The sequence below is a fragment of the Equus asinus genome, chromosome 1 (assembly GCF_041296235.1).
Source record: "Equus asinus isolate D_3611 breed Donkey chromosome 1, EquAss-T2T_v2, whole genome shotgun sequence".
Classification (NCBI taxonomy): Eukaryota; Metazoa; Chordata; class Mammalia; order Perissodactyla; family Equidae; genus Equus; species Equus asinus.
This window is the reverse complement of record NC_091790.1, coordinates 32,361,117-32,383,014: the sequence shown is the minus strand read 5'-3', so window position 1 is coordinate 32,383,014 and position 21,898 is coordinate 32,361,117. Positions and strand designations below refer to the sequence as shown.

Sequence of the window (21,898 nt, the reverse complement as noted above, 5' to 3'; positions counted from 1 at the left end):
TAGACTGACTTCCACGCGAAAGACATTAGGTAACTATTTTAATATATTTAATGACAAGGAAGGGTGATTGGAAAAGTTCTGGTTTGAATCCAGTGGGTTAGATGAAATAATGGTGTATTATTACAAGTTGATCCTTCTAATAAAAACAAACAAACAAAACCCCAAAGCATTTGTAGTCCAACCCCAATGAAGGCATAATTCTATGTAGAATGTGCCTTATTAGCTTTTGTTTTTTACTGGTCAACTTTTCAGCCTTTGCAGGTCCTCCATCTGGGACTCTAGCAGTGAGGTTAATAAAGAGACTTAAAACCCCCAGACTCTAGGGAGGGGAATAGTTGAAATGCCTAATGCAGCAGGTGATTGGCTGTCTGGAATGGAGGTATGCGGCTCCTGTAAGGGTTCTGTCGCATTCAGGGCTTCTTGGAAGTTTCCTCATTCCCTGTATGGCCCAGAGGTACACAAGTCAGACCTGCCTCTGTAGTACTGATTTATCTATCTATCTATCTATCTATCTATCTATATATATATATATATATGTTTTTTAAGATTTTATTTTTTTCCTTTTTCTCCCCAAAGCCCCGCGGTACATAGTTGTATATTCTTCGTGGTGGGTCCTTCTAGCTGTGGCATGTAGGATGCTGCCCCAGTGTGGTTCGATGAGCAGTGCCATGTCCACGCCCAGGACTCGAACCAACGAAACACTGGGCTGCCTGCAGCAGAGCGCGTGAACTTAACCACTCGGCCACGGGGCCAGCCCCTGATTTATCTATATTTTTAGGACCCAATGACACAGCAACAGTTAGCTTTATCTTAGAGAAGGATTTAGGAAAATCCAGCCCTGTCTTGAATGGATGTTTGAGTCATAGGACATGGAAGGGCTCGTCTTCCGAGGTTGTGGGCCCAGGTTGCCATGGTTGTGTTCCCACTGGAGGGTACAGGTGGGGGAGAGTGTTACTTTCTGCTTCACACTGTTCTGGTTTGAGGTGGGGTAGCTCACAGTAAAGAATTGTGTTGACAGCCTGTTCACAGCTTCCTCTCCCACCCTCCGTACCCCGATACAGCACCTTATAAGAGTGAAATCCTGTTTGGAACGCACCCAATAATAGTGAGTACTGTGAGTCCACATTCAGGCGCTTTGGATAAACTGTTAACTCTTAACCGCTAATCTGGAACCCGAGCAGATTCTGTATTTTAAATGTCTGCTTTGGAGCATATTAAAGTTTCCTTTCTCGAAGCAGATGAAATAGAAGACGTTGACAGGAAGATGCTATCCTCAAGATAAATTTGTGAGTTTTTTAACTCATCTAAATAAATTTTCTAACTCGTCTAAATAAATGTCTAAGACTAGAATATTCAATGAATTTATGGATTTTTGAAAACTCATTTTTCACCCACACCACTGCCATTAGGCCTATGTGGGTATTTCAAGTTCACTAAAGAAAATGCCCAGTGAAATCCTTGCTGCCTGGGGTGTAGGACTGCACTATCCTACTACACTCTGGTTTGGGTATTAAGATAAGATATTGAAAGATTTCCCCAGATAAGGAGTCCGTCCTGCAAACCACCAATTGCCATCTCTTAAGAAAATCATATTTGTCCTTTATCATAGTGGAAGAAAAGATCCTAACCAGTACTTCATGTTTCAGAAATTAAAGGAATAGCTTCTACTATGAAAACAGCCCATAGTCAGAAGTTACAGCGCTCTTACCGGTGGGATTGGCAGAATATAAGAAATATATCCTCCAGAAGATCTGTCAAGTCAGACTGTGGCAGCTAAAACCCATATTCTGCTCTAAAGATTTAAGAGAGAGCTGATTTCCGTAACCTGAAGAAAGTCTGAGGATATATTGGAATAAAGCAACCCAACGTCTCTGTTTCGGTTGGGGCAGAACTGAATAATAGTCAGAGGGAAGTGCAAGAAGAAAGTTGATCTTGGTCGTGATGTATTGGTAATTGGTAGCAGTAGTTTCTACAATGTGTTTTTTTTTTTAACTCACTAAATTTAATGACGCCACCAAGAATTCTTGAAGAGCAGAAGAATAATTCAATTGCTAATTGCTAAAAACTGTGAAATATATATTGATTTTGTAGCCACGGTGAAGGGAAAGAACTCGATGCCAGTAGAGTTTGTAGCAAAGTGACTGGAAGTATTCTTCGTTTTTTCTCAAATTTCGACAACAACCACAACTAGCAATATAATTCACATGAATTCACAGACCCTACTTTTTCTAACAATAAGCCTATTTTACCCTTGTTAATTTCAAGGAATTTATGACTAGGACCCAAGTCTTTATCGCTTAATACCTCATGATGCCCATTGTACCCCAAGGGTCCTTATTGAGGAAGATTAGCCAACGAAATTGTCCAGGTTTCTATGGTTTAACGTGTCATTTCATGTTACTTTTAAGAAGCCAATCGTCTTGAATTACTAATGGAAGAACGTCATCCAGGACATTGCTTTATACATAGTAAGTACTCAGTGATTTTTTACTTCATTTTTTACAATCACATAAAACCATCTCCAATTTATGTGAAAACTTGTAAGGCAAAAAAATATGCTTTCCAGCTGTTGCTTTTTCTTTATCCACTTTTGCCCAAAGTCATCTAATGTAGTAAAATTGAAGAGTTAGAGTGGGTTCTTGGCAGTAAAATTGACGTCAAGTACTAGTGTCTGTCATTCAAACTCCAGATTGCCATGTCGATTAATTATATCACTATTCCATCTTGGATAACTAAATCCATCCTAGGTTAGTTGATTATTTAGCTGCAGCACTGTAAAGGGAAGAAATGCTTTTTCACTGACCGCTACAACTTTTAAAAAATGGCATTTCTTGGTATTTCTTTGCCTATTAGTATTATATAGAGATAGCACAGTATTACTTAAAAAGGATGAATGACTTGTTTGCCAGAGGCTATTGTAGTTCAGAGTCAGTGTTTTTGTTCTTATTGAGTTCCTGTAGTTGTATGCTGTGGTAATTTAGAAAGGAATTAACCCAGGGAAGTTTTAGCCTCAGTAAAGGATTAATGTGGCAATTCTGTTCATCCCCTGTTTATTATTTGCTACCCAACACAGCAGTGGGAAAGCATAACTTACATGATTGTGTCTGATCAATAGTTTTGATTTGTTTATTTGTTTTGGTCTCGCCAAAAAAAGTTGGAAAATAAACCTGCAAGTAATCACTTATCTGAGAATTTACCTGCTAAATGCACTTGCCATTTAGGTCTTAGCACTGCGCTTGCATTAAGTACATCCTACACGAGATCTGATTTGAAGAGGACATAAACCAAATTCCATTACTGACGTTTATTTATGTAGGCCTCTTTATTAAATATTGGGGAGCGTTTCAGGTTCATATGTCATTGCTGTCGTTAATAAATACCATTGGATGTTTATTGACTTTTGGAGCAAGTGTCCCTGAATGTTTCTTTACTGATCTTATCATTTAGAATAGAGGTCCGCAGACTCTGCCACCTCTGAGCCAAATCCAGCTCACCACCTGTCTCTGTAAATAAAGTTGTGTTTATGCTGTTTTGTTGATGTATCGTCTCTGGCTGCTTTTTCACAACAGCTGAGTTGAACCGTTGCAACAGAGAATGTGTGGCCTGCAAAGCCCAAAAGATTTGCTAACTGGCAATTTACAGAAAAGTTTGACCATTCCTGATCTAGAATAATAAAACTATAGGATTACGAACAACTAACAAAGGTTTAATTAACTATTAGTCTGGGCTTGGTTTCTGGAGTAATCAGCCACATGTTTATTTATTCAACAAATATTTATTGAATGCTTGCCATATATCTGGCTTGGGGGATCTAGCAGGGAACAAAACAGACAGAATTCTCTGTACTCCTGGAACTTACATTCTTGTGAGAAGAGATAAGCAATAAACAGAGAAGTAAAATAAAAACTATGAGGAGTGTTAAGACTGTGTCGCCTCTAAGAAACATGGGACTCAGCACTTGTTAGTACTCACTGCCCCACCGTCTTGCTCCGTGAAGTATGTTAAGCTCTAATCATGTCTCAGTCCACCCGTTGTAAGTTATACATTCCTGGAGGTGTGCTAATTTGCCAAAAATACTTAGGTTAGCCTGTTTTCTTCCAATTCTGTTATACACTAAAATTTCAATGTTTTGTTATTAAAAATGTTTAATTTGATGATTACCTTGATCCAGTTCTTTTTTGTTTGTTTGGGATTTTTTTGCTGATAAAGATTCACCCTGACCTAACCATCTGTTGCCAATCTTCCTCTTTTTGTATGTGAGCCACCATCACAGCATGGCCACTGACAGACCAGTGGTGTAGGTCTGTGCCCGGGAACCAAACTCGGGCCACCAAAGGAGAGCACGCCAAACTTAACCACTAGGCCACAAGGGCTGTCCCTTGATCCAGTTCTTAAAAGCTATTTTTAATTAGAAAAATTTCCCTCAAATCCTATGCTAGTGTAAAAAGTCTAAAGAAAATAATAGCAAACGAAATCCAGCAGTACGTTAAGAAAATAATGCACCATGACTAAGCGAGATTTATTCCAGGAATGCAAGGTTCGTTCAATATTAACAACTCCATTAATATTATAGACCATATAAATAAATTTAAGGAAAAATATCATGTCCTTTAATAAAGTTCAATACCCAGTCATGATAAAAACACTCAAGGAAATAGCAATTGAGAGATACTTCCTCAATATGGTAAAATTTTTATGCCTTAGCTTTAAAGCCAGTATCTTATGTAGTGGGGAAGCAGTAGAAACATTTCTACTAAGATAGAAACAAGGCAAAGATGACCACTATCTCCACTACTATGCAGCAGTGTTCTGGAGGTGTTGGCCAGTGCAGTTAAACAAGACAACTCAAAAGCGTAAGTATGGGCATAGAAGAAATAAAACTCTCCATTTATGATGACGTAATAGTAAACCTGGAAAACCCCAGAGAATCAATGATAAGTTAACTCAGTCTGTAAAAGAATTCAGTTCAGTAGCAGGATATAAAATTAACATACAAAAATAATATCCTTCCTCTACGCAAAGAATAAACAGTTAAAAGACATACTGGTAGAGAAAATCCCATGTGTAATAGCAACAAAGAAGATTAAATGCTTAGGAATAAATCTAACATAAAACATGCAAAACTGCTGTGTACGTGAAGGAAACTAAAGAAGACTGGAACAAATGGGAGCTATCTCCTATTCTTGAATGAGATGAACTCAGCAGTCATCAGTTCTCCTTAAGTTAGTTGATAATATCAATGAAATCCCAGTAAAAATATCAGAAACCCATTTTATATAGTTAGGTTGATATTAAAGTTCATATAGAAAAAACAAACATACTGGAAAACACTGAAAAAGAAAAACGGGGGTGGGGTTGAGGGCTAGCATTAAACATGCTAGGCATTAAAACATGCTGAAAGACTACATCTTGAAAGTTCTCGTCACAAAAGATAAAATTAGATCCTTATCTCCTATCACACAGAAAAATAAACTCCCCGTAGATTAAGATGGACCCATGCATGTACTTGAAGAAGACCGGGGGGAATTCCTCTTTAACTCAAAATCCAGAGACAATGAAGATTGACAAATTTGGCAATTTTTTAGAAAATTCCATTATAAAAGATACCATAAACAAAATCTAAAGACAACTGACAAACTAGGAGAAAATATTCACAACTTATACCACAAAGGGCTAACATCCCTAATATATAAAGAATGCTTAAAAATTTCAGGACAAAAGACTGAAAACCCAGATAGAAAAAAAAGACATGAACAAACATTCACTAGCAGTGAGATAAAAATAGCCCAAACATGATAAAAGTGGTCAGACTTGCTCAAAATTAGAGGAAAGCTAGTTCAAAAATCTCAGGTGCCATCTCTCATATATATATATGAGACTGGCAAGTGTTTCTGAATGACAGCATATTCTGTTAGTGAGATTATGTAGAGCCAGGCCCTTCCAAACGTTGCTGGTGAGAATGCAAATTGGTTCAGAGCTTCATGAGGGGAAATTTGGAAATGCATAACCTTTTGACCCAACAATCCCATTTCAAGGAATTTATCCTACAGATAGACCTCAAACATTACAAAAATGCATACACAAAAGACTGGGAACAACCCCAGTGCTCGAACATAGGAGAGTGGTGGCATAAACTGTGGAGCACTCACACGAATGAGTACTATATACCTATTTTAAAAATGAGGAAAATCTTAGAAACTCATAGGAAGTACTTTCCAGGACATACTGTTAAGTGAAAAAAATCAAAACCTGAAAGATAATCTAGGACATCCTGCTTTTCATGTAAGGAAGAAGATAGTATAAGAGAATATACAGGTATCTTTCATTTGTGGGGGGAAAAAACGTTTGTAGGAAAGATAAACCAAAAACTAAAGAGATTGGTTATTTATAGAGAGCAGTTGGGAATGGGGTGGAAAGAAAGAGATTGGGAATAGGGTAGCTGGGATGAGGAGGGAGGGAGTCTCCTGCGTATGTCTTTTTGTATAACTCTCACTTTTTGATCCATAGAAGGATTTCACATACGCCAAAAATATCAAAACAGTGAAGGCCAGTCGGGATGTGGGCGGAACTCAAATGGAATACAAACCCTGATGTGGCTCTGTTTTTCACAAGGATGTAGCTCAGTAATTCTGAAGTTACTTTGTATATATAATAGAATTGAGCAAATAAGTAAATTGATTTAATGAGAATTGGGTGTCGTACTGTTGGGGAAAGAAGTTGTAAATAAGGAAGACGAGGGTGAAAATGTACCCTCTAGTGTTGGGTTGGAATGAGAGGTAGTTGCATAAACTCACGTACACACACAAGTATCGAAATAGAGATGTGTGTATACGGATGGGTTAGTGCACATCCATATATCTCCTCCCTCTGTGCACTGAGGGGGCTTAGAAGCGAGAACACCCCAGGAATAATGAGCAGACCTAGTGCCTCAATCTTAGTCTGAGGACCATTTTCTAATAACAGAACCAGGGCTCCTAGAAGTGGTTGATGACAGGGCTGAGGCAGGACAAATACGAGATGATCCTGGAGTATCTTGTGGTTCCAAAAAAGAAGGATTTGAAGGCGCTTCTAATGGCCAAAGCTGGAGCAGTTTGAGCAACAAAATAACGTTAGTGTTGGATTTTAACCCCGTAGAATAAAACAAATACCCAAGTGTATTCATTTTCTGTTCTTGTAACAAATTACCACAAACTTAGCAGCTTTAAACAACACACATTTATCATCTCACAGTTTTCCTGCCCAGGAGTCCAGGCACAGCTTGGCCGGGTCCTCTGCTCAAGGTCTCACAAAGCTGCAGTTGAAGTGTTGGATGGTCTGTGTTCTCATCTGGAGGTTAAACCAGGGCAGAATCTGCTTCCAGTCTCATTCAGGTTGTTGGAAGAAGTGAGCTGCCAGGTCCTGGGGCTGCCTGAACCGCATTGTGGAAGCTTACTTCTTCAAGGCCATCAGGAGCATCTGTCAGGTCTGAGAAGTCCTAGCTCCTCTTTTAAAGTCAGGCCTACACAGGATCATCTCCTTTTTGATGACTTCAAAGTCAGTAGATTAAGGACTTTAATTACATCTGCAAAATTCCTTTAACTTTGCCATGTAACATAATTTTAGGAGTGATAGTCCATCCTTTTGTTAGAGGTCAAGTCATAGGTTCTGCCCTCAGTCAAGAGGTGGGAATTACACAAGAATGTAATTCATTGGTGGTCAGCCTATAGAAAGTCTGCCACAGGGAGTCCATATGGATGGAAATCGTCTAATAAATACATAAGCAAATGGGGAAGAAGAGAGAGTTCTTCCTCACAATAGATTCCCGTTAGTAAATGTGGAAGGAAACAGGGAAATAAAGAGTGACCATTAGCAAACACCACTGTAGTAAATGTTGCAGACAAGATTCTCTAATGGATGCTAAAATTAGTGGGTACAAGTTTAAGGAGACACAGGATTTGCATAGTGTCAAATATTTCCCCTAAGATATTTATCAACTAAAAAGGGCAAAAGAGTAACTCTGTTGGAGGACCTCAGTAGGCGCCAGCTTTCCCAAGTCATCTGGGAACCGTCACGAGAAACGAAATGTCCGTGTCATGGACCCTTGATAGAATGAACTGAGAAGGGCGTGACGTTTTTGTGGTGCACTTCCCCAGAATGCCTAACCTCATTTCAATCATGAAAAAATAGCAGACTAAGCCAAGTTGGGAAATGTTCTGCAATGTAATGGATAGCACTCTTCACAAGTGTCAAGGCATAAAATATAAGGAAGGACGGAGGATTTTTTATAGGCTAGAGGAAACTAAGGAGAAATAAGAACTAAATGCAATGTGAGATCCTAGACCAGAAAAAGACATTAAGTGGAATAATGGTGAAAGGCAAATAAGATCTTAAGTTAATAATGTACCATGTGAAGTTCCTCTTGATAATTATGTTATGGTTCCATGAACATTAGGGAAGTGGGCTAAGGGATAGAAGGGAGCTCCTTGTACTGGTTTTATTACTTGCGTCTACGTCTAAAGTTAATGAAAAATAAAAGTTTTTCATAAAAAATCATGGTATAGACTTGTGCTGAGAGTTTTAAGTCAGCAAAAGTAGAAATTCACATGACTTTCTAATGCTTCGTTTTTGGTTTGTTGCACCAAAATCTTGCACAATATTGTGTGCATGGTCATTGGAGAATAAATGCATAGGTGTAAAGTGGTGGAATTTAGCTCACAGCGTATTTTTTTCCTGTTGTCATTTTTTTCCAGTGCACTTAACATCATTCTAGACGTAGACGAGGGGGAAGCTGGGGCTTTCTTTAAAAACTCCGTTTTAGTGTTAAAGCCTGCTCATAAAATTGGTTTGTTCACTATGCATGGCAACATTCTCTTAAAATAATTACCAAACTGTGTTTAAAAGGTTTTACCTATGATAGACATACGTCGTATAAAAATCCATGGGCTTGAAGGTGTTTACTTAATTCTGGATCGACGTCTTTATACAGACCATGGACACAAATGAGTCTTCTGTATTATATTTCTCAAGCATATTTTCTGATTCATCATCTGCTGGGACTGTGCCCATATTGTGCTTATGGAGGTGAAGTTATTTCTTAGTAACTATGAAACTGTCAGGGCCAGCCCAGTGGCACAGCGGTTAAGTTCGCACGTTCCGCTTCTTGGCGGCCCGGGGTTCACCGATTCGGATCCTGGGTGCGGACATGGCACCACTTAGCAGGCCATACTGTGGTAGGCATCCCACATATAAAGTAGAGGAAGATGGGCACGGATGTTAGCTCAGGGCCTGGCTTCCTCAGCAAAAAGAGGAGGACTGGCAGTATTTAGCTCAGGGCTAATCTTCCTCAAAAAAAAAAAAAAGAAAAAGAAAGAAACTGTCAATGGAAAGATGGGAATAAAAGCAAATGGAGAATTTAAAACAGGTTGGGCAAATCTGTCTTTACCATGAAAAGGCTCTTGTTTGTTTCTTTAAAGGATGGATTTAATAAGTGAATTTTCTCGTTGCTTTAGAGAGATACCTGTTTTAGAATTGTGCCAGACAGCCAGTATTGTGAATTCACGAGATGGGTTTCTTACAGCCTTTTTTATTTTTACTTGAAATAAAGCGTCTGAGAGCAGTGCCTTGGGCGTGCCTAGTGTAAGCAGTGGCGTCCTGTGTTAAGGGAGCATTGCTGTTCGTTTGGGCTGTGACGAGTCTGTGAATCCAGCCTGTCATGCAGAAACAATCATTATAATGTAAGCACTTACCGTCTTAGCGCAGCCGGTTCCCCAGTGACATTTTACAAAGTCAGGATTTGGCTGCAGAGTGCTGTAAATTTCTAAATGGACTGCAGATCGGGGGCCTTGGGGCATTTCACAGGAAGCATGTGACCCTGAGTGGACACACAGCAACTTTGTGTATCTGTAGCCAAGTGGATGACCAGTGTTTACCCTTGAAATTGTTTTCATCCAGAATGTTGTGTCTTTTACTTTACGTTTAATTATTTGGTACTAATCCTAATTTATTACACATGTCGAAGAGTAAATGAATGGTTAACCAAAGTCTGTACTGTTTGTTTTTTATTCTCCTGGGTGTTGCTCTAACTTAAGAGCAACTCCTAGTGCTTTCACAGCACAACCTTTCTCAGTGTCTATAAATTCAGGTTTTTATCTGAAATAAGAATGGCCATTGAACCCAGGAGCACTCAGAAATACATTCATAAGTTTTTCTAAAAGTAAGAAGCCTAAACTCCCCGAAACAATTCGAGAGTGTTTTATGTTATATTTTAACCACTTTTTACACCTGTTATCCAAATGGATGTAAAATCACCTTTGTGCCTCCACGGCTGTCACAGACAACCGTTGTTAGAGTTAGTAAGGAGTGACAGTCCTGAGAGAGCCTGGGGACAGTGCTCTTCCTGCTCTGCTCTCAGGCTGCCTGGCCTAACAGAGATGCTGTTGGCTAGAAACACCAGAGGACTGCTGTTCTGGGTAAAACGCCAGGCTGTGCATGATGACCTGCACCTGGGGAATTGGTAGTACTCTTCTGTGCATTAATGTCCTTCTCTATTCACTTGTGCTTCTTTTTAGCCATATTCCCAACTATAGAAGAGTAGGGCCTATGGGGTCAAAGCAGTTAGTTTGACCTGTCTGGCACGATCGCAGACTGCCACGCCAGAGGACTGTGCGGGGAGAGACGTATATGCTTGCGTGTGTGTATGTTTCTGTCTTTGTAATTTATTTTAGCAAAGGGGGAGGTTAGGAGATAAAATAGCATGGTCCTCATGCCAGGAGAGCTAATGCCTTGAGGATTCTGCTAAGTTCAACTGCCATTTTAATTCTATAATATTTTTAGTCTTAGAAATGCATTTCAACCTCTGAGCCAGAAAGTGAGTTGAGATCATCACGTACCTCTGATGGTTCTTAAATTTCAAAATCCTATCTCCTGCCTTCACAGAATTCATTGTCTCTCTTTAATTAATAAAATAAGAAGAGTTTTTCCCCTTTAATTCATGTTTTCAGATTAAGGACCATTAAATAAAGATTTATTAAATATTTGTTATGCCAGTGGAGGGATTAGAGTAAGACATGATTCCTGTCTCAAGGAGCTTACGTTATAGTTTGAAAAGACAAACTGAGCTGCCTTAAATCAATGGAAATCAGGTGGATGCTAAGTAGATGCTATTGCTTTATTAGCAGTAACAATCAAAAGAGATGCAAAATGAATTTCCTTCTTTAGTGGTAATATGCGCTCCGGTTTATAGTAGAATGTCTTATGCTTTTTATTGAAGGTCTTCTAGGTTTATGTTAAATCTCTAACTAATTATAAAGATGTTTTAGAAATCAATCGCTATTACTACATTGAATAAATATTACCAATGGAAAGTTGTTGGCCACTCTGCCTGCCCACTTGAAGCCTCGTTTAAACTCAGAGGACATCAGTCGTGGATTTTATTAAATGCACTGAAGAAGTGTGTGGCAGGAGATTTCAGCTACTAACCGATTTGTCTGTGAGTTTGGGAATTCATTCAGTAAGAAATTGAGCTTTTCAGGAGCTCGTCTGCTAAATGTGTTTATGCATGTTTCCTCTTCGTTTTACCAAAAACGGGTCAAATATCACACTTTCAAGCTATGTCCTCTGTGTGCGGCTGCACCTTTTGTGATCATAAAGGTGAAGTGAATGTAACCGTGTTTTGGCCTTGTATAATTGCAGTATTAATGCAAAGGGTTCCCCATCCCCACCTTTCCTCCTGTGTTTTACAGGCAGTCAGATGCCTCCCCAGCCACCCGGGAGCCAGTCAGAATCCAGCTCCCATCCCGCCTTGAGCCAGTCACCAATGCCACAGGAAAGAGGTCAGTCTTCAGTTCATGTCTTACATACCTTTGTGTTTTGAGTGTATAAGGCTTATGTGAATTTGCTTACCTATGCGTCTCCTTATAAATAATTTTTTTAAAGCATATTATGTTTCCTCATCAGATGAAAAAAATAAACAGGAACCTACATGTAACAACAAATACGGAAAAGAAGGATGCTTTCTTGCAGACTGGGTGAAGTTTTACCAAAGCACAGTTCAAGACCCAAAGAATAGATATGTCCACATAGCACCGTGAGGCATAATTTATACATGGCTACAGTATGATATTTGATCTAGCTGGGCAAAAATGGCTATTAATGATTTGATTTGTATATTGGCCCTAATGAAGGAAAGTGTTAAGAGTGTGTGTGCATGTTTTGCTGTTTTCATCAATTACTTGTCCCATGATGTTTAATAGTAAAAATTTAAACACATCGTAAGATCTTGTATTATAAATTTGCAGGATCTTAGAACTGGAGCCACCTGAAAGATTGTACATCCAGTCACCTCAACTTTAACGAAACGGGACCATGTAGGTTCTATGTGACTTCCTCATTCTCAGAGGCTAGTTAGTGCCAAGGCCAGAAAAGAGAACATGGGCTTTTCCTGAAGCCCTTGAATGTTCAGGTCCTCCCACATCTGCAAACTCTTTGACTTTTAGCTAGTTCTGCATGGTGACCCCCGTATATTGTTATTGCCTTAGTTGAGGCCTTTGGCCTTCATTTGTTTACCTGTGTCTTTCTCTTCTTCAGGAGTAAAGCTACTTTTGTTGTCAGTGGTGGTGGTGATGATTTTAATCCAGATTAGTGTAGGCTGGGGTTTACAAGCACCTTCTACGGCTCTGCCACGTCACTTCCCACTGTCTGTGGGTCAAGGCCTGCCCATCCCACCCCATGGAACATGCCACTTTCCTTCCCTGACCTTCCTCTCTCACACTCGCCCAGAAGCCAGAAGCTGCTAGCTTGGTAGCTGATATTTGAAAGTTCCTGGCCCCTAATGTTTATATTGGTTTCTATGTGATTGTGCAGATGATGATTTGCTTCTAGTTAGAATTACAAGGTTTCCGTTGTTCTACGTCGTAAGAACTCAGCAGCACGTCATTGAGAAAGTAACGCCAGTGAAAGGGTGCATTTGCCTTCTCTACACATCGTGTGTGTTGAAATGAATGTTTAGTGGAATAAAATGAAATTTTCATTTTCTAATACCTTTTTATATTTAACTTTTTATTATAACTTAATGTGTAGTTAACACTTTCATTCTCTCATAGATACTACAGTATGTTTTAATAATGGAATAGTTAATAGTTTTCCAGCTTTAGGGTGCATGAAAATCACCCAGAGAACTGCTAAAACAGATTGCTGGACCCCCCCCCCCCCCCAGATTTCTGATTCAGTGGGTCTGAAGTGGGGCACTTAAAATCTACATTTCTGACCAGTTTCCAGGTATTGCTGGTGCGGCCAATCTGAGGACCATACTTTGAGAACTACTGCCTTATAAGGATACTATAATGTATTTTAAGAATTGTGTGCTTGTGCATTTGTTTCTCTAAACTTTCCACTGTGACCTCCTATAAACCGATCTTGTGTCTCGCATCCTCTCTGTCAATTGCTTGTTCTGTTAACTGCTTGTATGGCTCAGGTCGCCTGGAAGACATTGCAGAGTTCATGGAGGGCGCAGTAAGACCAAGCAAGGGGGAATTCTCCCCAAATTCCTTTTCTTGCCCATGGGTTGTACCTGCATTGTGTTGCTGTGTCAGGGAAGTAGAGAAAAAAAGATAAAAGAGATTCTCCTACATGGAAAGCCTACTCAGGCCAGACCCAGAGCTAAGATGAAGATGTTTGTTATTTCCTTTAATCCTCACCAAAACCCTATAACATTATTCTCACTGAAAGAAGTCTGCTTCTTTCGCCAGCATTAAAAGATAAGAGCTACCTTATTTGGAAGTCTTACAGTTCTAACCTTCATTACGAACAACTAAACAATAGAAATTTCCCCCAGATCCTCCAGCAACATCTCAGCTAACCCCTTCCAGCTGATGAGTGTTTAAGAAATTTGAAAATGTAGAAAACCAAATGTGAAGGATGAGATGACAATGAGGAAACGCAGTTAAATTAAACTTTTAACTTAATACAAATACATTTACAAGGCAAAATCTAGAGTTTTCCTCAAGTGTCACTGCATGGAAACTGCTGTGTAGATTTGTTTGTTATTTTTTTCCCTCTGATTATCTTTGTTACACGTAGTGAGATTTTGGTAACTGATAATGGATACATAACAATCTGGGTAGTTATAATAACCATTTCCTTCAAATAGCAAATATAAATTCTATAATTTGCTAAATGTGAATTGAGTTTTATAAATATGTTCCCCGACTTCCTCTGAAAGACTGTGCTGGAGACATTCTGTGCATCCTGTGGTGGCTTCTGTTGGTTGGACAACCTCCTGATAAGGGAAAGTTCATATTTCAGAATGTCTGTTAGATGATGCTTTGTCATGCATGAGTTAAATTTCCTCTAAAATTGGGTAGCAAGGACTTTAAAAAAATGGCTTTGTTTTTTGTTAAAATCTAGGAAGAGATGTTAGTTCCTAATGACGTTTGATCAAGTGTTTTAAGGACAAACAACACAGTCATTTTAATGCTTTGAAACTAATAAAAACACTTTTCTTGTTTGTTTTACCATCATTTGGCATGTGCCAACAGTGTATACAGTGCAAGGTAGATCTAAGGAAACACTTGCTAGAAAATTCTCCAATTTGACTAGCGTGTATTGAAAAGTAACTTAACTCTATGTATACCTTTATAATTGTTGTATTTCCCCCCTTATTTAGGGATGTGATCAGAGAAGCAGAGAGGAGAAAATACATATTGGTGAAATAGCATCTTACTAAAAAAATTTATTGTTTCTCAGAAGCTATGGACCTTGGTGGACAAGATAAGAAAATAGCTTCTCTATTGCTGAGTGCTAAAACAACCAAGCTGAACAGTTCTTTTTACGCTTCCTTTGTTTTAATAATTAAAATATGAGAGTAAGATTCCACAATTGTACCCGTTTTCTTTAGAGTATCCATAGGAGATAGGCTTTCTTTAAGGCAAAGAACACACAGCTGCTCAGAGACAACTGCACAAAGCAAGAGGGGCAGCCTGCTCCTGTTCAGAGGTGCGGTTTTCTGGGTCCTCCCCAAAGTCCTCATGGGGGACACTGGTGGTAGCTTACTACTCTGGAGCCTAGGTCCCTCCAGGCTCGAGAAGCTGAACTCTTGAGCATGGCCTTCCTTCCTGCCTTCTTGGTCCTTGTATCCCCACTCAGGAAGAACGTTTATTAATGAACTATATAATCTATTTAAGAGAATTTTGCAAAGCTGAGGCTGTCCCGGGACCTGAGCCACACTGGCAATCCCAAGGACACCTCCTCTTCCCACACTGAGTGCAGAGTCAGCGCTCTGCCAGGACATCAGGAACAGTGGCTCTCCTGCCCTGCAGAGCCCCACCCCCCATCTCCAGTTCAAGACCCTCTTTGTCCGGTGGTTCTGGTGTCAAGTTTGTCAAAGGACGTCAGTCACAAATCCATTTCCCCACATCGTATGTAGGCGAAAATAACTGAGTTTCTATAATTTTATATTTTCCATATATGAAAGGTGTATGCACAAATAAACGTGGACGTGACTGCCGTAGGTTACAAAAAGAAGGGAACCACTTGAGGTGTTTATTGGCCTCTTTATTCTGGTGTAGTGGTGTCCTCTACGTTTCCACCTACCTTTCAATATAAAGCTTGATTTGGGACTCTCCTGTTTGCATATTTTGTGGTGCTGAAACATCATACTAACTGAATAAAGAAAATTAGTTCAAATTCTTTGGTCTTAACTTCTTCATTACTGATATAAGTTTAAAAGAAAAAAGGTTGAAACTTCAGTTTCATATTCTGTAATATATTTGTCGTTGGTTTATATTTTGAACCAAATCTTCTCTATCTAGAGCTCAGATAATGACATGCAGAATTGCTGTTAAAGCGTTTCACCAAAAAAGTCAAGTAGTATAAATTATGCTACCTAAGGCACTGGAGGAGCAGTGAAAATAAGACTAAAATACTGAAATATATTTTGCAAGAAAATTGTAGCTAACAAGTTTAGGTTAGTTTCATCCTTATTTTTTAATCTTTAACATATATATTTTAAATTTGAAAAGAGCAATAGGAAACAGCTTATTAACGTGTTGTCCTGTTTTCCAAGAGGGCTTGGAGGGAATACGGGATAGTCATTTGAGTAGATAAATAAGTATAATTATTATTAACATCAAAATGATCGCATTTTTAACCCCTGTAAAATGTTAAGCTTAATGAAACTAGCAAATGCCCTTCTAGTTTATTGGATTAGCAATTAGGTGAAAACGTTTCAAGAAGGCTTATTTATTTGGACAGATGTAGAGAGGTCAGAATTAATTTTTTGAAAACCTTTTAATTGAATTCCCTCTTAATTTTCACAGTGGTGTCTAGTTAAATATTCATGTTAATGCCGGTGGTTTTCTGAAGGTCTGAACTCGATCTGGATTCTGAAAATCAACATAGCTTATTTAACCCTTTTCATCTGGCGGGCCAGCAGGGACTTCCTTAGTGTAATCCCATAGTATTTGAATAATTAGAAGGTAGTAATGAGGATTTAATTAGTCCTTGAGATATGCCGAAAGCAGAACCACTGAGAACTTTCCCTTTTGGACACGGGCTGCGAGCAGAACGATGCTGCTGCAGGACTGTGATGTGCTAGAAAATGTATTCTGTTGCTGGAGGCACTTCTTTGGCACCATTCTGTGACCGTCAGATCTGTACAGAAGGTATCCTGGGTGGAATCTTCCAGAATTATTGAATAGCGTCAGCCCCCTCCCCAGCCTTCATTTTTGTCCACTGACATGATGACCTTTTTTTCTTTCTTTCTACTGTTTAAACCAAGCTGCGGTCAAAGTGTACAGGCTCACCATAACCTGGCTGAGAATGGCTTTTACTGTATCAGTGGTACCCAAATTAGGCAAACCAGACGAGCCGTGTATTTACCCTGTAGTTGTAGGACAAGGAGAAAATAACAAAATTTTGCAGCTTTATACAGCTCGAGTATTTAATCCAGCCAAACTTAGGATTCTACAACAGCTATACGTCAAAAAGAATCACAAAATTCTCCTCTTTGGAATCTGATCTTCACGGTGGTACTTATCAGTAGCTCCGTTATATTTATAAATATAAATAGTACCATTATCCAGAAAAAGTGTGCAGCAGATGGGGCACAGTCAGGCACGTAGATGTTCTTTTTGTGTGCTGCCATGAAAAGGTGAGTCAGAATTTCTACATTTCAAAAATGTGAAGTTTCATGGGGCCCGCCTAGTGGCAGAAGTGGTTGAGTTTGTACCTCTGCTTCGGTGGCCCAGGGTTCATTGGTTCAGATCCCAGGTATGGACCTACACACCACTCATCAAGGCATGCTGTGGCAGCATCCCACATACAAAATGGAGGAAGACTGGTATAGATGTCAGCTCAGTGACAGTCTTCCTCAAGCAAAAAGAGGAAGCCTGGCAACAGATGTTAGGGCCAATCTTCCTCACCAAAACAAAGTATGAGGTTTCAAACTTACATATTTTATGTAGATGATTGAATAGAATATGTCTTCATTATTCTTATTTTTTTCCTTCTGTTATTAATCCCAAATGTTAACTGCCTTGGTATAATTTTATTCCCACTGTGATGGTGTATTTTAGTTTCTTTGCAAAATCTGAATAGAATTCCTCACCAAATTTCTAGGCACATCCTATTTGCTTAGGGTGAGTCTTTCTCTTACTTTTTAATGTCAACAGCGAGAAAAGAGATCTCTTAACATAAATCCAGTGTGTTACTATAAATTAGACTGGACTCTTGAGGCCAGAACTAAATCTTATTGATGCTCTGCATCCCCATGTCTGCAACAGAGCCTCCCATCTGATAGATGTTCAACAAGGATTGAGCTGGACGACGGAAAATAATGCAGCCTTCACTGCTAGTCAGAAGTTTCAAATCTTTTCAGAGCACAGAACAACCAAAGAATGAAGTATTTCCTGTTCTGAAATTAAGAAAGCTTACCATATTAATGAGTCAGTTTTCAGTTTTACCATTATAGGTCATTTGCTGTAGCGTAGAGTATTTCTCTCTCTTGAAACACTGTAGGTGTTTTGATCTTGCACCAAAGTAAAGCTGCTTCTTCTGCCCTCCATTTTTCCCAGACACATTTCTACAACCATATGGACACCATGTGTGTATGGACACGGAGCTGGTGTCCTCACACCTGGAGCCTGGCACTTTATAAAGGAATTGTCCAGAGGCTGCCTCCCCCAACCCCACCTCGAGCGTACACCGTATAACCCAGAAATATTTAGATGGAAATAAGTAAAAATTTTGAAGTGTGTTTAATGCTGCCAGCTGGTTTCATAGTGATATTTACACCAAAAATTAGTTTTCAAATTTTAAAAGTTATTTTTGAATATCTGAATTGAGCTAACTCCTCAATTGTCAAGAACAGGTTAGTGAGTTCATACAGAAATGAAGGAGACCACCAAGATAATCATTAAGGAGTTGGAAGTAGGATTTAAGTTTGTTTTTCTGTTTTTGCGAACTACAGAAACTCTTTTGTTCCTCTTTCTACTGGATTCTTAGTTTTAAGTATGATAGTAAATCTGCAGATGCTGAAATGTTTCATGGGGTTCCCTGGTTGTCAGAAAATGTTCTCTTAATCTACCTTTCTAATTACCCTTGCATATAAACATACATATTTATATTGTGAGCCTATTAAATATAAAATGATGCTGCCTTTCAGCATGAGGATATTGTCAAAAAGAGAAAATACATCGCTTTCTTCCTGTATTGCTGTGTAAGTATAGGGGATCAACGTGTTAAGGCATTAACGGTGGTCTACCCCCACCCCCAGATGCAATTAATTTAGCCTCTGCTCTTAATTGAGGATCCCTTTTTTATAATCCATGGTAGATGAAAATAAACTCAAATGGGAGGTTATGTACAAGAGAGAATATCTAGAAAGCTGTTTCTAATTTCTTTAGCCTCAAAACTCTGCCTCTGGGCTGGGTTGTGGACCAAGCCAAAGCTATCAGTAATGAAGGAAATAACAGTACAGGTCTTGTATGTATTAGGGTTATCATTAAATTCCTATTAAGTCTACCATCCAGAGATCTGTTCACCAGAAACTGGGAAAACAAGTATCACACACAATAAAAGTCAATTTATATTCATTGAAGACCCGTCAGTCTGAATTTTAGAATATTTTCAAAGAAGCGTAGTTTTGTTACTTTTGTTACATGCAGTAATTTCTTTTGAATTGCCAATTAAAGCTTGCTTTTAATAGTTAACACTCATTTTTAATTGGCTCATTATTCTTCAGTGAAAGTATTTGAGAACATCTGGATCTTGGGTAAATTCAACATTGTGTATTGCATGCACTTAGCTATAACAACATATTTTCTCCTGTGCCTTGTGGAATCCATACCTCAGTGAAAGACCATTGTCTGCCTAGTTCCCGAAGCCAGAAAGCCAGAAGGCATCCTTGGTGCCTTTTTCTCGCCCATCTGCCCCCTACTAGTCATCACGTTCTGCCAACTCTACCTCTATGATGTCTTCCACACATCCCCCTTTCTTGGGGTCCACTGTCACTCCCCTCGTCCAGGCCACCTAGGTACCTGCTCAGCCTCCCAGCTATTCTTCCTGTCTCTGCTTTGCTCCCTTCCAGTCCACCATCCATGCTGCATCCAGAATGGTCTGCTAAGGTCATGTAGTTCCCTTTGTAGAAGCCTTCAAGAGTGTCCTATTGCCTTTGGGGAAAGACTGCATGACTTGCTCGGGTTGGAGGCCCTTTCTTATCTCTCCCTGGCTTCCTTTTCCGGTCTCACCCCTCGTCACACCACTGGCTCACACAGTCTCCCGCCACACTGAACCTCTTTGGGGATGTTTCTATAAACTCTTCTCGCCAACCCTTTTGCCACCCACACCTCAACCCCACCGTCACCCTGGCTTGGGGTTCCCTTGCCTGTCTTTACTAATCCTTCGTGTCCTCCATAGCCTGGCAGCTAGTAGGTCCCTGAGTCCCTGTTTGCCGAGTGACCACATGAATGAAGCATTCCTGGGCCCGGTGCTGCCCCCACAGGCCCGGCGCCCTCCCGCTGCAGTCTGGCCGTCCTCGGGCCCCATTGCTGGGAGTCACAGCCGACCTCTCTCCCCAGCTAGAGCTCTGGGAGGGCAGGGCCCCTGCGGCCTTGTTCAGTTTCAGAACTCCAGTGCCACCTATAGTACGTGCTTTTTTCTTGTTTTAATCTTCAGGGAGTTTGGAACCAAAAAATCTAGGTTTCACTGCAGGCTTTGCCACTAATTAGTTTTGTGACCTTGGACAATTAATTAAATCCCGCTTCTTCGTATGTAAAATGAGAATCAGAGTGTCCCAGGATTTGTTGCCCAGATCACATGCAGCTTTGTATACATCGCAAAGCACTGTGCAAGTATCAGCAATAAGCATCAGCATCGGGCACAGATGACTCAGTGAGACCCAGGGCGAAAGCCTTCACATGGAGTTTTTCTGCTTCTGAGTGCATGGTAACATGCATGCACCTGTCTTTGCCCTCAGCGCTGAAGCGGACTTTTGCAGCTCAAGCTCAAAAGATCTGTGTAAGGAAAGGCTGGAGAGCTTGCCCCCACCTGCCATCCGGGTCATCAGTCTGCTCTCTCCCCTGACTCTAATTTTCCCTGTTGTAGATGATGTCACTGGCTGAGAGGGTTTTGTAGGGGTGCGTGGGGAGAACTGAGATGCTCTCATCTGTGCCTCTGAATACAGGGCACGGTAGTGGCATTCCGGGAAGCAAGAGGGAGCACTTGTGCCAATTAACCTGGTAGCACAGCTGGGAGAGCACTGGGGGGCCTGGGTGACAGCCCTGAACGGGTCATTAGCTTCTGTCTTCCCAACAGCACTTCCTGTTGTGAAGAGAAGCAGGCAGCAAATAAACACTGAAGACAGTAGAATGTAACAAGAATATTCTTAAAAATCTATTTTTCTCTCCAAATGGGAATCTGACACCTATTTGCGATGAGAAATCACTCTGCCTGTCTCTACCGTCAAAGGCTCTCTGTTGAGGTGGTACAGCGTGTGACCATTATTTCACACATGAGGAACAGGCTTGAAGAAACAAGGCAGTTCTGTGAATTTTTAACAGATGCCAACATGAAAATAAATTGTCCATGTGCCAGAGGAAGAACGTGCTTTGCTTTTTCGTGGCTTGGGGAACCTTGGGTATTTTGTTGGTGTCCTGACGGTGCTGGAGCTCTGCCTGCTGAAGAGGCACCTCTGATGGAGAAACCACACTTGTGTGTTGTGGATGCTGCACGCTCTTGCTGTCTTGCGTCAGCCTGAGCACTCTCGCTCCTTCTCGCCTGTTTTCTGTTTCATGGGTAGGATGAACCAAGACCTGAGCTTTGTGCTTACCTCTTTTATTTCCCAACAGGAGTTAAAGTCTCTGATGCTTCTGTCACAGAGTTTGTGGTCTGGTGTGAAGAGGAAAAGGATATGCAGTTGGAGGCTAAGATCCATGTTAAAATAGCCTTGCAGTTTAATTTTCTGAAATTTCCCATTTTTGCTTCATTATTTATTTGACTTTCATTCTAAATCAGCTTTGTGACACCCATCAACTTAGGGATGCAGCTTCATCAGATGGTCCTTTACCCATCAGTGACTGTTCTGGAGTTGTGACAACCTGTCATTGCCGCTTTGGCTTCGTGGAGCTTTCTTCTCTGTTTTCCCTTATATCGTGTCCCCCCAAATACGCCCTAAGGCCTAAGCTTGCTTTTTCAATCAAATACAATTTCATTCTATTTTTGAGAATTTTTGAAGTACTTCTAAAGATAAACTATATCTCTGTCTTGTCCAGTACCAACTTTTTCCTCATTCCTGCTGCGTAAAAATATTCTGTCTTCATTTCATCTCTTATATGGAAAATGTGATTTGTTTATAACAATTACGTAAATGAGTTACCTTTAAATTTTTTTGATCTGCTAAGGTTTAAACAGTAACACTGCATCTTTC

General features: G+C 40.0%; 1 protein-coding gene across 11 annotated transcripts in view; it reads left to right on the top strand.

Annotated features, from left to right (window-relative positions):
* The window catches only part of ARID1B (AT-rich interaction domain 1B), a 413,167-nt gene that overhangs the window by 308,418 nt on the left and 82,851 nt on the right, over positions 1-21,898 (top strand). For 9 of the 11 annotated variants that reach the window (XM_044761128.2, XM_044761127.2, XM_044761124.2 and 6 more), the window contains one exon: positions 11,721-11,810. The exons of the other annotated variants lie outside the window; for them this stretch is intronic. In XM_044761128.2, coding sequence (XP_044617063.2) covers positions 11,721-11,810 — 90 coding nt within the window. The remainder of the gene's footprint in view (positions 1-11,720; positions 11,811-21,898) is intronic. 11 annotated transcript variants of the gene reach the window in all.